We start from the raw sequence: 14,375 nt of genomic DNA, 5'->3' as shown, positions 1-14,375 counted from the left end.
AAATCTCAGGTTTGAGTCGGAAACGTCTAATTGGACAAAACCAGCGATTTCGGTGTAATAATAATCTTTATTAGTTTTACAAGTAGGCTTACATTAACACCGCAATTAAGTTACTGTGAAAATCACCATGTCACCACACACTGACATCTGTTTAGGTACACGGAGAGAGAATTCAGACTGTTCAATTCACCTAACAAGCATGTCTTTTGGGACTTGTGGGAGGAAATCCACGCAGACGCGTGCAGACTCCGCAGTGACCCGAGCTGGGAATTGAACCTGGTCTTTGGTGCTATGAAACAAGAGTGCTAACCACAGTGCCACCCCTGTCAGGGATGTGAAACTGTTTGTTGGTGAGTGAAATTTACAATTTACAAGGTGGAATTATTTTGTTGCCATGCAACATCTTGGTTTTAAGTATGCAAAAACTGAATACAATTTACCATGAGGAAGATCAATTATTTTAATTTTAAATAGGGCAGCACAGTGGCAAGCACTGCTGCCTCAATACGCCGAGGTTCCAGGTTCGATCCCATCTCTGGGTCACTGTCTATGTGGAGTTTACACATTCTCCCTGTGTTTGCGAGTGTTTCTCCCCCACAATCCAAAGATGTGCAGGTAAATAGATTGGCCACGCTAAATTGCCCCTTAATTGGAAAAAATTAATTGGGTACTCTATATTTTTAAAATATTAATTTTAAATGCATGGAAGTGAGGAGCTCACCAATGTAGGAAGTGAACGTGACAGAGACAGTTATAGATTGGATAAAGCCTGTAACCAATGGAAAGAGGCCATTCTGCTCGATGTGTCCATGTTGACTCTCTGAAACCTGGAGTACAAATAAAAGTGTAAGATCTTGGGTTAGAGAGCCAGATACCTCTGATCGGTAATTTAAGTAATAGTTTACATATGATCCCATTAGCTCATCGGGAAAAGTTTATGACCAATGACAGTTGAGGACAGTTCACTGTTCCCAGAGGATGAACCGACTGTTGGTAGTGTCTTGATCTCAGTAGCTTGTGATAGCAGCATTCTGCTCTCTAGTGGAAATGCTAGGGAACTCTTCCCCGTCTTCCTCCTTATCCTGTGGTCCATCTTCCACCTGAAGGAGTCTGCTTGATGAGCAGTTAACTGACCAGGACTATTGGGAGGACAGGTACCTAAAATGTCAGGGTGGTCACCTCTCTCACTGCCCCATCACACATTTGTCACGCTGCTCGAGGTCAGCTTCTTAGTTTCCATCATGCGGAGGGTAATCTTCTGGCCCATTCTGAAGACTTGCATAGATATGGGGTCCATAAGACGTCAATCTACCAACATAGCAATGTCAGTATGGCCACCAGAACTGAGTGACCCTGACATTTCCAGGGACAGTTTTGAATTGCTGCCTACTTAGAAATTGAAACGGAAAAATGAAATGAAAATCGCTTATCGTCACGAGTAGGCTTCAATTAAGTTACTGTGAAAAACAACCTAGTCGCCCATTCCGGCGCCTGTCCAGGGAGGCTGGTACGGGAATCGAACCGTGCTGCTTTAAAAGCCAGCGATTTAGCCTGGTGAACTAAACCAGCCCCTTATTGCCTTTCCAAAGTGAAAATCAGTTCTGCGTTAGGCTAATCTGAGAACTCTATAACATGCAGAAAATAGCAGTTTATTAAGGGCCCTAATTTCAAACAAAAGGGAATTGAAAGTTATGCAGTGTGGCCATGATGAAGCGGATTGAGTACCAACAAGAGATATACAGACTAGTAGGGCTCAACGTCCTGCTGTGTATTTCATGTAAATATTAGTGTGAAGTAATGGGGCGAATTGAGAGGCAATGTTATCTAAATAGTGTCATTCAAAGAGCATGCAGGAACAGACCTGGCGCTGTCTGTACAGAAAGTCTTAGCACAATTTGAAAGGCCAAGGGGATCCTTGGCTGAAGAACATTAGTATTAGGAGCAGGAGTTCACCGTATGGCCTCTTGATTCTGCTCTGCCATTCAATAAGATCATGACTGTACAATAGTAAATTATGGCTGATCTATGGCTACAGATGAGTGGCTGAAGGCAAAAAGATCTGAGACTATTGTAAGACAAGGAATCACGTACACACTATAGTCACTACAGCATGAAGGGATGGAAAATTACAACATTCATTAATGATCTTAGTGTTCCGGTTTCTCCCACAGTCCAAAGATGTGCAGGTTAGATGGATTGGCCGTGATCAATGCGCAGCAGGATTACGGGAGAGGGCAGGGAAATGGGCCTAGGTAGAATGTCCTTTTGGCGGGTCGATGGTGACTCGATGGGCTGAACGAGCTCCTTCTGCACTGTAGGGATTCTATTTCAGGCAAGACTGTTGATCCATGTATTTGTATCAAATCACTGAAGTGACCTCAGCCAGGTGTTGAATCTGTGAGAAGGCCAAATCACTGAATGCCTTTAAGACAGAGATATATAGGTTCTTGATTAATAGGATCATGGGTTATGGGGAGATGGTCGGAAAATGGGGATGAGAAACATATTAGCCATGATTGAATGGTGGAGCAGACCCAGTGGGCCAAATGGCCTAATTCTGCTCCATGTCTTATGGTCCTTACCCTATCAAAACTCACATCAAATCCACTGATCGACATTATGCAGTGGAAAGCATTCTGGTGCAATGAAGCAGAATTTTAAAACAAACTGGTTTATTTACAAAAACACAGATGCAAGAATGGAGTACAATTTTCACACAAGTTTATAATACGGTTACAGTTCCTCTACTTCCCATCCACTGTTTGCCTCCATGCCCAAAGCTCTTTGATGATCTAGAAAAGCAAAAATAGAGTTAATACCTTGCAGAGTTTTGCAGCACAGAAACAAAGCATACTCTCCAACAGGTCTACGCTGGTGTTTACATTCCACATCCTCCGTTCATTGCATATCAAGTCCTTCTGTTCCTTTCTCCCTCATGAACATACTGACCGCCCCGATACATGTTTGTTATTCAATGCAACCATACAGGGCAGTATCAACCCTATTGAACATGAATATCAAAAACCCTCATCAAGTTAACAATCGTTTCTTTCTCGAGAAAGAAACCCCAGCCTGTTAGATATTCCCAGATAATTTAATCTTCCCAGTGATTTGAAACAAACCTGTTGGACTTTAACCTGGTGTTGTAAGACTTCTTACAAATAATTTAAAACCGTAGATCAGTTGCAGCCAGTAAATATATTTGCACCTTCACCATGCCTCCATCATTTTCTAATATAAAAACCAGAAGTGTGTCCAGTACTATCTAATCAAGGTTTTATACAATTTTTTTTTCTTTTAAATTTTTTTAAAAAAAGTAGCCAATAATTTTTTTTCCAATTAAGGGACAATTTAGCGTGGCCAATCCACCTACTCTGCACATCTTTTGGGTTGTGGGGGTGAAACCCACGCAGACCACGGGGAGAACGTTCAAACTCCACACGGACATTGACCCAGGGCCAGGATTTGAACCCGGGTCCTCAGCGCCGTAGGCAGCAATGCTAACCACTGTGCTGCCCGTGGTTTTATACAACTTTAATATAACTTCACACTTTGAACTTTATCCCTCTATAAATGTCTTTATTTCTCTGGTCTTATTAACCCAAACTGCTACTTCTGTGAATATGGTAAGAAGTCCTACAACACCACGTTAAAGTCCAACAGGTTTGTTTGAGATCATTAGCTTTCGGAACACAGCTCCTTCATCAGATGAGTCAGACAGTGCAGAGAGGACATTCTGCCAATTGAGTCTGCACCGACTCTCTGAAAGAGCATACTACATAGCTCCTCCCACACATCTTTGGACTCTCTAGCAGCTAATACTGGGCAATACTCACACTGGCCAATTCTGGCAACTTTGTAGCTCATGCTCACTTGCTTAAAAATATTACTTTTTCTGGGCAGCACGGTGGCACAGTGGTTAGCACTGCAATCTCATGGCGCTGAGGTCCCAGGCCGGAAACATCAACTGCTTTTTCTTTCCACAGATGTTGCCTGAACAGCTGAGTATTCCCAGCATTATTTGTCCACATTTCCAGCATCTGCACAATTTCAATGGTGTTACTCTGCCCAATCTTGTTGGATTAAAGCACTATGGATATGAGCAATGCTGCTGCCAGACTTCACACATTTATCCCAATGAGCAGTAACAGATAACTCCAGTGCACAGGATAAGAGCTGCATTCACAATCAGAACAGCCAAGTTCAACACAATAACAGAAACGAGTAAAGAAACTGCAATGAGAAGTTGCTACATGGTTAACACGTCAGCAAGGACAAGCCCAAAATCAAACACTCACCTTTGGGTCCTCTATCCTGAAGCCATGTTTAAGGTAGTTTATAAACTTCGGCTCCAGTTTGGGCAGACCAACACCCTGTGGAGAAAAGAGATGCAGAGTGATTTCAGCCCATGCACAACAGCGAATCTGAACTTCTGGATAAACAATTACTCCCCATCCTTATAATTAATGAGTGATCTGATGAAACAGGACAGTGATTACATCTTAGAATCATCATAATGTGCAGTGCATATTACATCTGTGCATATCAGCAGCAGTGCATATTACATCTCAACTTGGTGCATTAAACATTCTACGCACCATAGTGCGAGGGTCCACAAGGGGAAAAAGGATAGGGTCCAGCTGTAAAGTAGCCAGTGCCCAGCTAAATGAGGAATGGTCACTATGCTGGACGTTAATGTAAAACCCAATCTTAATGAGCCAGTTATCCTGAGAAGCAATGTTGCACAGAAAAGGTGGTCAGGCTCGTATCTTCCAATGCTTTCTGTATTCTACATGATGTTATACAAGATCAGATTCCCCATTGAAAGCTGCCAGTGCTCGAGTTGGTGCAGCTTTCACTACTCACTTTCTCCACTGAAGTCTTCAGCTTGGTCTTGATTTCTTCAATAGTCATTGGGGTCTTCGGAGTTTTGGGGGTCTTGGGTTTGCCGCTGGATTCTGGTGACTGAAGAGAAAAGCAAAAAGTGAGTATACACATAGAACATACAGTGCAGAAGGAGGCCATTCGGCCCATCAAGTTTGCACCGACCCACTTAAGCCCTCACTTCCACCCTATCTCCCGAACCCAATAACCCCACCTAACCTTTTCTGATACTAAGGGCAATTTATCATGGTCAATCCACCTAACCTGCACGTGTTTGGACTGTGGGAGGAAACCGGAGCACCCGGAGGAAACCCACGCGAACACGGGGAGAACCTGCAGACTCCGCACAGACAGTGACCCAGCGGGGAATCGAACCTGGGACCCTGCCGCTGTGAAGCCACAGTGCTATCCACTTGTGCTACCGTGCTGAAGTTGATACAATCAAATTCAGAAATGACAACGGCATGGATAAGGGTTTCAGCAGCAGATGAACTAAAGCAGGGTTGCAGTTGAGCGATATTACTAAAATCAGCAGAATTAGCGAGTCTAGATATGTGGTCAGAAACATGTCTTGGAACCAAATATGACACCGCTAGATGCCCATAAGGAGAGTCAGTGGCTAGGGAACAGCGTTGATGGAGTTAGGGAGTAAAAGCATTGGTTTAGCCCTTCTCAGTATATAATGGAAAGTTAATTTTTGCTCAGTCAGTACTGGATGCTGGACAAGCAGTGTGACAACTGGAGGTGTTGCGAGTTAAGGTGATGAGGTCGAGATGGCTGTTGTCAGCTTACCTGTGGAAAGCAATACAGCGTTTTCTGGGTGCAGTGCCACAACTCGCATTAATGAAGCAATCAGGAACCACCCTTTTGTACCCCTTGCGTATGGTTTAGCCCAGGAAACGGCTTACTGGAGCACCCGGAGGAAATCCACGCAGACACGGGGAAACGGGCAGACTCTGCAGACAGTGACCCAGCAGGGAATCGAACCTGGGACACTGGCGCTGTGAAGCTACTGTGCTAATCACTATGCTACCGTGCTGCCACATCTTGGGATGTGGGAGTCACACTGCCTCAAGAAAAATAACACCACCATTTACTCCAGATAGGCACACACAGGTACGCTGAATCTTAAAGAACAATTGCAGCACGTGGTCCAACTGCCCCAGAAAACTGAGCTGAAGACTTCAATTTTCTCGTCACCTGTAGTTCTGCATTTGGGTTACAAGAGGAAGGGAATTTCACACAGAGCGACACAAGTAATTCACTCCACATACTTAATTTGATGGTGAAAAACCACAGAGCAGTGATCTTTGGACACGAGACATCTAATTTAATGTGAACATTTCCTGCTGTAGCTTTTCTTAAAAACTTATTCGAGGGATCTGAGTGGATCAGACAAGCTCAGAAATAACTAGCAATCCTGGATAAATTGCTGAGTTGCCTACTTGATCCAGTGAATTCCGCCTGATACAGGCACTCCCAGTGTGCTATTATGTCTATTAGGTAGCAGTTCCAATCATTTGACTGAGTGACAATGAAGGCTCAGCAAGTGGTGTGTAACATGGAGGGGAATTTGCACAAGGCAGCGTACGATGCTGCACTTGCGTTTGGAAGGTTCTGTTGAAGCAACCTCATTAAGTTGTTGTAGTGTATCTTGTAGATGCTACACACTGTATCCAGTGTTGGAAGGAGTGAATAATAAAGCGAAGGGCAGCATGGTGGGACAGTGCTTAGTACTTCTGCCTCACAGCGCCAGGGATCCAGGTTTGATTCAGTCCTTGGGTGGCTGCCTGTATGGAGTTTGCATGTTCTCCCCCGTGTCTGTGAGGGTTTCCTCAGGGTGCTCAGGTTTCCTCCCATGTTCTAAAGATGTGGTTAGGTAAATTAGCCATGCTAAATTGCCCCTTAGTGTGCAGATGTGGTTAGGTTACAGGGATAGGGCTGGGTGTCTGGAAGAGTGTGTCTCGATAAGAGTGTTCATTGAGAGGGTTTGTGCAGACTCGATGTGCCAAATGGTCTCCTTCTGCGCTGTTAGGATTCTATTCTATGATCGTGTCAATCAAACTTTGTTCTGGATGGGGACCAGTATATCATTGGTGCTGCATTGATCCAGCCCAAATCGAGAGTTTCATCACACCCCTGACATGTGCCTGCAGCAACATTTTGTCTCAAACCCGACAAGATCTCCATTACGACAGGTCGAATGGAAGAAACAACACTCCAACCTGCTGGGTAACGGTCACTAACCTTTGTCTGCTTCTTAACTGGTGTGGATTTGGTGGGTGTTTTGCCATTTTGGTTGGGATTCCCCTTTGATCCAGGGGTAGCCTTGAGTGGAGTTTTCTGAAGAGGCTGAAACCACAAGGTAAAAGTTGTAAAAAATAGTAATCGTATTAACCATGGTGGTTTGAGCTAGAATTATGCAACATCCTACTAAGATTACAATTCTAATCCACATTCCAGCTTTCAAATCCTTCACCAGTTCTCCTACCACGATGGATTTCATTCCATAAGCCAATTCACCTGTGCCTCCCTTGAAAACCATTAATCGCCCCTCCTCTTAGCTCATTCCTTTGACCCGTGTCAACACTCATCTGAACACACCCTGTGAAACGACTTGAAAGTATTTTTTAAATTACAGAGGTATATGAATGCAGGTTGTTATAGTACACCTAGGTTCAGTCATAATGTGACATCAAGCACGAGTTTCTGGCCACATCATTAGTTCAACCCCACAATATCTTTGTCCCGTTTCCTCAACTGAATCCTGACTCAGGATCAGGAGTGGATCATTCAGCACCTTCAGCCTGTTATTAAATGTGATCATTGTTGTCACACAATAATCTAGTCAAGCAAAAACGTAATTGATTTTTAGATTTAAAAGCAATTGATCTAGCATCAATTGCTTTTAGTGGGGTAACTTTTATTGGTGAATATTATTTACCTGCTTTACCTTTTTTGCTGGGGTTATGTCCTCCTCATCATCATCGTCGTCATCCTCATCATCCTCCCTAGAATAAAGAAACCTCCTTTCAGTGAGACATGTCAACTCTCTGGTCAAATGTTCATGTTCTTACACTGGAAGGACAGGTTCCTATATCCCAATGTTGCTAGCAAACAAGTATGACGCAAAGCTTTGAATCACTGACATTAAGCTAAGCCTTCAGCGTCAAGACCTTGATCTACATTCTATGATCTATATGAAACAGCTGCAGAGAAACTAAAACCTATTCAAAATACTGCAGCAGATAAACATCAGGATTCCTAAAGAATTTAACACTAGATTGTAAATTCTTTATTAAACATCATCAGTTGAAATTTTCCTCCTCGGTTCTTATTTCATCTTCCCCAGTGCTGTCAGTTCACGTTAGGAACAAGACAGGTCAAGTACTTCACCACAGAGATTCTGCAATTCTTCCAACTAAAGCCACAGTAAAAAATACTCACTCATCATCGTCAGAGTCTTCCACTTTCATTTTTTTCTGTTGAACAAAAAGAGAAGTTTTAGGTTGGCATGACTGTAATATTTACTGCTGCAACTGCAACCCATGAAGGGGGAGGTGGGGGCAGAGAAAAAACTAACAAGGAAAGCACTTCTCTGGAAACATCACAAACATCTGTACAAATCGTCAATGTCCATGAACACCCAGCAACCGCCTCACTAACATACAAGTTGGTGATGTGTGGCAGACAATTTCACAATGCTAAGTCAGGTTTCCAGACACCTGTATGTGAGTTTATAGCACTTTCTGAATTTTCAACTATCAGCACTCAATGGAAAGCTTTGCCGAGAAAGATACAGAGACAGCTTGGCAATCTATCAGTCTATCACTGAGTGCAGTTTTCAAGTAGTCTCGGGCTCATACCTGCATTATTTTGGTTGCAGGAACTGCTGGTCGTTTTATAGCTTGTTTCGATTTGGTGTCCTCCAGTATGCTGTCATCCTCATCATCAGAGTCCAAATCATCATCATCCAATGCTTAAAACACAAGATGAAAGGTATTGAAGTCACCCTGGTCTTCACCACAACCCAAGAAACTTTTCGACAATAAGGGCAAGGTGGAAGATCCTGTATGGAACAGTGTTGATCTATTCTCCACCAATACCAATCACCTTTAGAAAACCTGTTCAACATAGACAGAAGGAGCCCTTGTCTCCACATTGATACACACTGGAAACATAACTATCAGTGTTCTCATATAAAAAACAGGGACAGTTTTTTGGTTCATAGATACCAGCCCAGAAATCACTACCATCCATTCCCATGCCGTGTAAACATTGTCTCCAATCAGCAGCGTCTGACAATGCTGCTGCTAACGGAATCTTAGAACAGAAACATTAAATGATATGGAGATGCCGGTGTTGGACTGGGGTGAGCACAGTAAGAAGTCTTACAACACCAGGTTAAAGTCCAACAGGTCTGTTTCAAATCATTAGCTTTTGGAGCACTGCTGCTTCCTCAGGTGAATAACATTAAACACATCAATGTCTCTCCACATATTCCCCAAGTGTTTCCAGCATTGACTAATGCCACCACTGTTCACACACCATACCTTTCAAGCTGATGGCTCAGATTTGAATGATCCCCACTCCCTGTCCTCTCAACCTTTCAGCACTTCAAAGCCAAAGTTGATTTCAATTACTTGGTTGCACTTATACTTCAATCCTGCCAACAGCCCCCTGTCCAACAGGTGGACCCTGGTGCCCACTTACCGATGAGGTGTTGGCCACTGATGTACACAGGACCAGCTCCAGATTTCAGCCGGAATGTCACAGGAGGCGCCATTTCAAATCCTCCCAAACTAACCTGCATAAAACAGAAAAGTAAAGGTCACTAGGAAAGAAAATGTTTCTGCTGTGTAAATCCAGCAACACCCGCAGGTTCCCTGCACAATACATGTTTTAAGCTGCTCAGGGCACTCAATATATAGAATATAGAACAGTATAGCACAGAACAGGCCCTTCGGCCCTCGATGTTGTGCCGAGCAATGATCACCCTACTGAAACCCACGTATCTACCCTATACCCGTAACCCAACAACCCCCACCCCCCCCAACCTTACTTTTTAGGACACTACGGGCAATTTAGCATGGCCAATCCACCTAACCCGCACATCTTTGGACTGTGGGAGGAAACCGGAGCACCCGGAGGAAACCCACGCACACACGGGGAGGACGTGCAGACTCCGCACAGACAGTGACCCAGCCGGGAACTGAACCTGGGACCCTGGAGCTGTGAAGCATTTATGTTAACCACCATGCTACCATGCTGCCCCTCAGTATTTTTTTATAATAAAATTCTTACAGTGTAGGAGGCCAATGGGCCCTTCAGTGACCCTCCAAAAGAGAACCTCACTCTACCTCGGCCCACTCCCCATAAACTCCATAACTTTGTACGTCTGCACCAACCCTCTACCGCGACATACTCCCCCAGACACCCTACCCATGCAGATACAGGGAATATGTGCAAACTCCAGTCACCCAAGGCTGGAATCGAACTCCGATGCCGGACACTGTGAGGCTGCGACGCTAACCACTGTGTCACCAACATTATGGTCTCCAGGCCATTTCTGGCCAATCTGAAGACAGAACAAGTCACAGCTCGAGTTACACTTGGTTAGATGTGCAAACTTTGACGCAGCTCCCAGCTCAGCATCAAGGGTTTAAAAGGTTAACTTTTAGTACAAGAGCTTTATCAATAGATGTCACGGCACTGGATCAGCTAATAGCTGCTCAATGAATGCAAAGTAATGAGCATATTTATTTAAACTTAAATGTGAAAGAGGCTCCTGAATATTGTGTCTAAATAGCTGAGCAACACCTCAGTAATTTATTTCTTCATTCTTTCATGGGATATGGGCTTCGCTGGCAGGGTCAATGTTTATGACCATCCCCAAGCAAATTAAATGTTGTAGTTCCCATGTTAAAACAGGACTGCATTCCAAAACCCTCACCTGTCTGTAATGAGGTTTGGAAGATCCTGATGTTTTGAAAGGCGATATAGAAATGCAGGATCTCTCTCTTTTAGGAGACAGTTCCAGGTTTATTCTAAGAGGCTGATATGAAGTATTTAAAAAATAAATTTAAGGTACCCACTTCTTTTTTCCAATTACGGGCAATTTAGTGTGGCCAATCCACCTACCTTGCACGTCTTTGGGCTATTGGAGTGAGACCAATGCAGACCTGGGACTGTGGTATAAAATATATTGCACTGACCCAAATTGTAACCATCACACACGTCTTTCCCAGAGTTTTACATTTGGCCCATTAATCTGTTTCACTATAAAGTGGAGACTCACTGTGGGCTGCACCGACAACTTCAGAGCTGCCAAAGTGATCTTCATGTTCTTGCCTTCAGCATTTAAGCCTTCTGCTTCAACCAGGTGCAAGTCATCATTTGCACCAACACCAAGACAAACCTGGAAAAATACAATCAGAGGCAGCCCCATGAACATAGAGATTACAAGTTCCATTTGGCGTAAATGTTTTTTAAAAAAGGATAAGTGTCGGCCAATGAACAGCATCTCTTCAAAAACCAAAGAGAAAATCTCAGCAGGTCTGGCAGCATCTGTAGGGAGTGAAAAGATCTAACGTTGAGTCCAGATTACCCTATGTCAAAGCTAAAAGACAGAGAAAGTGGGAAATGTTTATACTGTGGAGTGAGAATGAAAGGTGAGTCATAGCTACAGAAACCCAGGGAAACTGGGTGCTAATAGCCACAGAACTAAGGTGGAAGAGTGCTAATGGCAGTCCCCAGAGAGAACAAAAGGTGTGAACGGCCAAACTACAGAGAAACTAACATCAGAGGGTAAACTGTGACAGATCTAGACGTGGGGGGAGGGGAAGCGGGAAGCAAAGGGGAGAAAGAGTAAAGAAAGGTGGATAAGGTGGGAGGGTAAATATATATAAAGAAAGACAAGAAAGAAAGTCCAAAGATGTGCAGGTTAGGTGGATTGGCCATGCTAAATTGCCCGTAGTGTCCTAAAAAGTAAGGTTAAGGGGTGGGGGGTTGTTGGGTTACGGGTATAGGGTGGATACGTGGGTTTGAGTAGGGTGATCATGGCTCGGCACAACATCGAGGGCCGAAGGGCCTGTTCTGTTCTATGCTCTATGAAAGTAATGGTAAAAGACAGTTAAAATGAAATGGGACGAAAAATGGGTCGCGGTGGGGTAGAGCTGATCACCTGAAGTTGTTGAATTCAACGTCGAGACCGTAAGGCTGTAGCGTGCCCAAGATTTTTAAAAACCTGCTTCTCTGAACTAAAATCCTGCTGTGGTGTTAACAGGAGCTCTTGGGTACAGGGCAGTCTTTATTTGGTACAGTTCTGTACATATTTTCTACAAGCGGTCAATAATGTGAAAGGGCTAACAAACACTCACCGTTCTCAAAGAAAGCTGATGCTCAGACTCATCGTCATCCACCTCCATCTTGTATTCTTTCTCACCTGCCTTGAGCTCACATCCTGAAGAGAGAAAAATGTCAGTCAGTGAATAGTCATGATATAAACACATAATGCAGTAACCCCTCACAAACAGAAAAGGAAAAATAACTCAGCACCATCCTGATATGATGTGGAGATGCCGGCGTTGGACTGGGGTGAGCACAGTAAGAAGTCTTACAACACCAGGTTAAAGTCCAACAGGTTTGATTCAAACACGAGCTTTCGGAGCGCAGCTCCTTCCTCAGGTGAGTGGCGATGTTCCAGAAACATTTATATAGACAAAGTGAGAGATGCTGGACAATGCAAGTCCAGGCCAGATGGTGGGGGGGTGGATGTAATGCGACATGAATCCAAGATCCCTGCGTGCGGAACTTGGCTATAAGTTTTTGCTCGGCAATTCTGCGTTGTCACGTGTCCTGAAGACCGCCTTGGAGAACGGAGGACTTGCAAAATCCTACCAACTGTTCGGGCTTGAGACAATTTACACCTCTTTAACCTGTGATTATCCCTCTCCCTGGATCTGTAATGATTTGATTACCTGCAAATGTCTGCATTCCAAGCATTGTCCAGCATCTCTGACTTTGTCTATATAAATGTTTCTGGAACATACCTCACCATTCACCTGAGGAAGGAACTGCGCTCCGAAAGCTCGTGTTTGAATCAAACCTGTTGGACTTTAACCTGGTGTTTTAAGACTTCTTACCATCCTGATATAGCAGCAATTCAGTTTAGTGCAGGTTCCTTCAGTTACATTACAAGACCCAGTGGCGATCCCCTCAGTTACATTATGAAATGAAATGAAAATTGCTTATTGTCACGAGTAGACTTCAATGAAGTTACTCTGAAAAGCCCCTAGTCGCCACATTCCGGCGCCTGTCCGGGGAGGCTGGTACGGGAATCGAACCGTGCTGCTGGCCTGCTTGAAAAGCCAACGATTAGCCCTGTGAGCTAAACCAGCCCCATTACAGGATGCAGTGGAGATTTCCTGTTACATTGCAGGATCCAGTGGAGATTCCCTGTTACATTGCAGGATCCAGTGGAGATTCCCTGTTACATTGCAGGATCCAAGGGAGAGTCCCTGTTATATTACAGGATCCAGTGAAGATTCCCTCAGTTACATTACATGATCCAGTGGTGGATTCCCCCAGTTACATTACAGGATCCAGTGGAGATTCCCTGTTACATTGCAGGATCCAATGGAGATTCCCTGTTACATTACAGGATCCAGTGGAGATTACCCGTTACATTACAGGATCCAGTACAGATTCCCTGTTATATTGCAGGATCCAGTGGTGATTCCCTGAGTTACATTACAGGATCCAGTGGAGATTCCCTATTACATTACAGGATCCAGTGGAGATTCCCTGAGTTACATTACAGGATCCAGTGGAGATTCCCGCACTTACATTACAGCTTCCAGTGGTGGATTCCCTCAATTACATTACAGGATCCAGAGGATCTATGCTCTGTGATTTACACGAGGACCAGTTGCACCTCCCCCACCCGGGCCCACTCTCCGCGCGCTCCTGTTGCCTGAAGCCGGAGACCGAAGTCGCTTTCCCAACACGTGGCTCCATAGCCACATGGCGGCGGCCCCGCACCGAGAGCCGGCCCAGGAACTGATCCTGGGAGACAATGGCCGGCTACCGGTGGACATGATCGTCTTCCTGGGCCTCGGGCCCGGCTCTTACCGAACAAGAAGCTCTGCGGCCTCATGGGCGCTGTACTCTCCAAATCGCAATCCGCCATCTTGCTTCTCTCTGGCCCGGCGCCCGCTCGCTGCCCGCTTGATATACCCGGCCCCACGGAAGCGTCACCCCGAAGCCCCGCCCCCTCGCAAAGCGTCACCCCGCAGCCCCGGCCCCTCTGCAGCGTCACCGCGTATCCCCGCCCCCTCGGCAGCGTCAGCGCGCAGCCCCTCCCTCTCAGCCTCTCGCTCGAGATTCCAATTGTCAATCAGCGAGGACACGTGATCGGCTTCCATGTTCTTCCCAAAGTTAAGTTGCTACTTCCCCATCACATTCCGAACCAACCATAGAATTATTACAGC

The 14,375-nt window shown here is 44.8% G+C and overlaps 1 protein-coding gene across 2 annotated transcripts; it reads right to left on the bottom strand.

The window, feature by feature from the left end:
• Positions 1-2,655: 2,655 nt before the first annotated feature.
• On the bottom strand, positions 2,656-14,167 carry LOC119965030 (nucleophosmin-like). Of its 2 annotated transcripts, none has more exons than XM_038795237.1 (11): positions 14,017-14,167; positions 12,264-12,346; positions 11,183-11,302; positions 9,598-9,691; positions 8,751-8,863; positions 8,332-8,366; positions 7,829-7,895; positions 7,132-7,236; positions 4,867-4,965; positions 4,299-4,373; positions 2,656-2,792 (listed from the first exon to the last, which is right to left on the bottom strand). In XM_038795237.1, exons 1-11 carry the CDS (start codon positions 14,072-14,074, stop codon positions 2,745-2,747), a joined length of 897 nt encoding a protein of 298 aa, XP_038651165.1. In that variant the 5' UTR covers positions 14,075-14,167; the 3' UTR covers positions 2,656-2,744. The 2 variants fall into 2 exon arrangements, with proteins under 2 accessions (XP_038651165.1, XP_038651166.1); XM_038795238.1 differs by having other exon boundaries at positions 7,838-7,895.
• Between the last annotated feature and the right edge of the window lie 208 nt (positions 14,168-14,375).

The sequence above is a fragment of the Scyliorhinus canicula genome, chromosome 4 (genome assembly GCF_902713615.1).
Source record: "Scyliorhinus canicula chromosome 4, sScyCan1.1, whole genome shotgun sequence".
Classification (NCBI taxonomy): Eukaryota; Metazoa; Chordata; class Chondrichthyes; order Carcharhiniformes; family Scyliorhinidae; genus Scyliorhinus; species Scyliorhinus canicula.
The sequence above is the reverse complement of the archived record's forward strand: the minus strand, read 5'-3'. Positions and strand labels throughout refer to the sequence as shown.

Coding starts and splice junctions, on each gene's coding strand:
- LOC119965030 (XM_038795237.1), bottom strand. CDS start 14,074: ATGGCGGATTGCGATTTGGAGAGTACAGCGCCCATGAGGCCGCAGAGC. Junction 12,347..14,016: donor GCCGCAGAGCTTCTTGTTCG/GTAAGAGCCGGG, acceptor TTCTCTCTTCAG/GATGTGAGCTCAAGGCAGGT. Junction 11,303..12,263: donor ATCAGCTTTCTTTGAGAACG/GTGAGTGTTTGT, acceptor GTATTTTTCCAG/GTTTGTCTTGGTGTTGGTGC.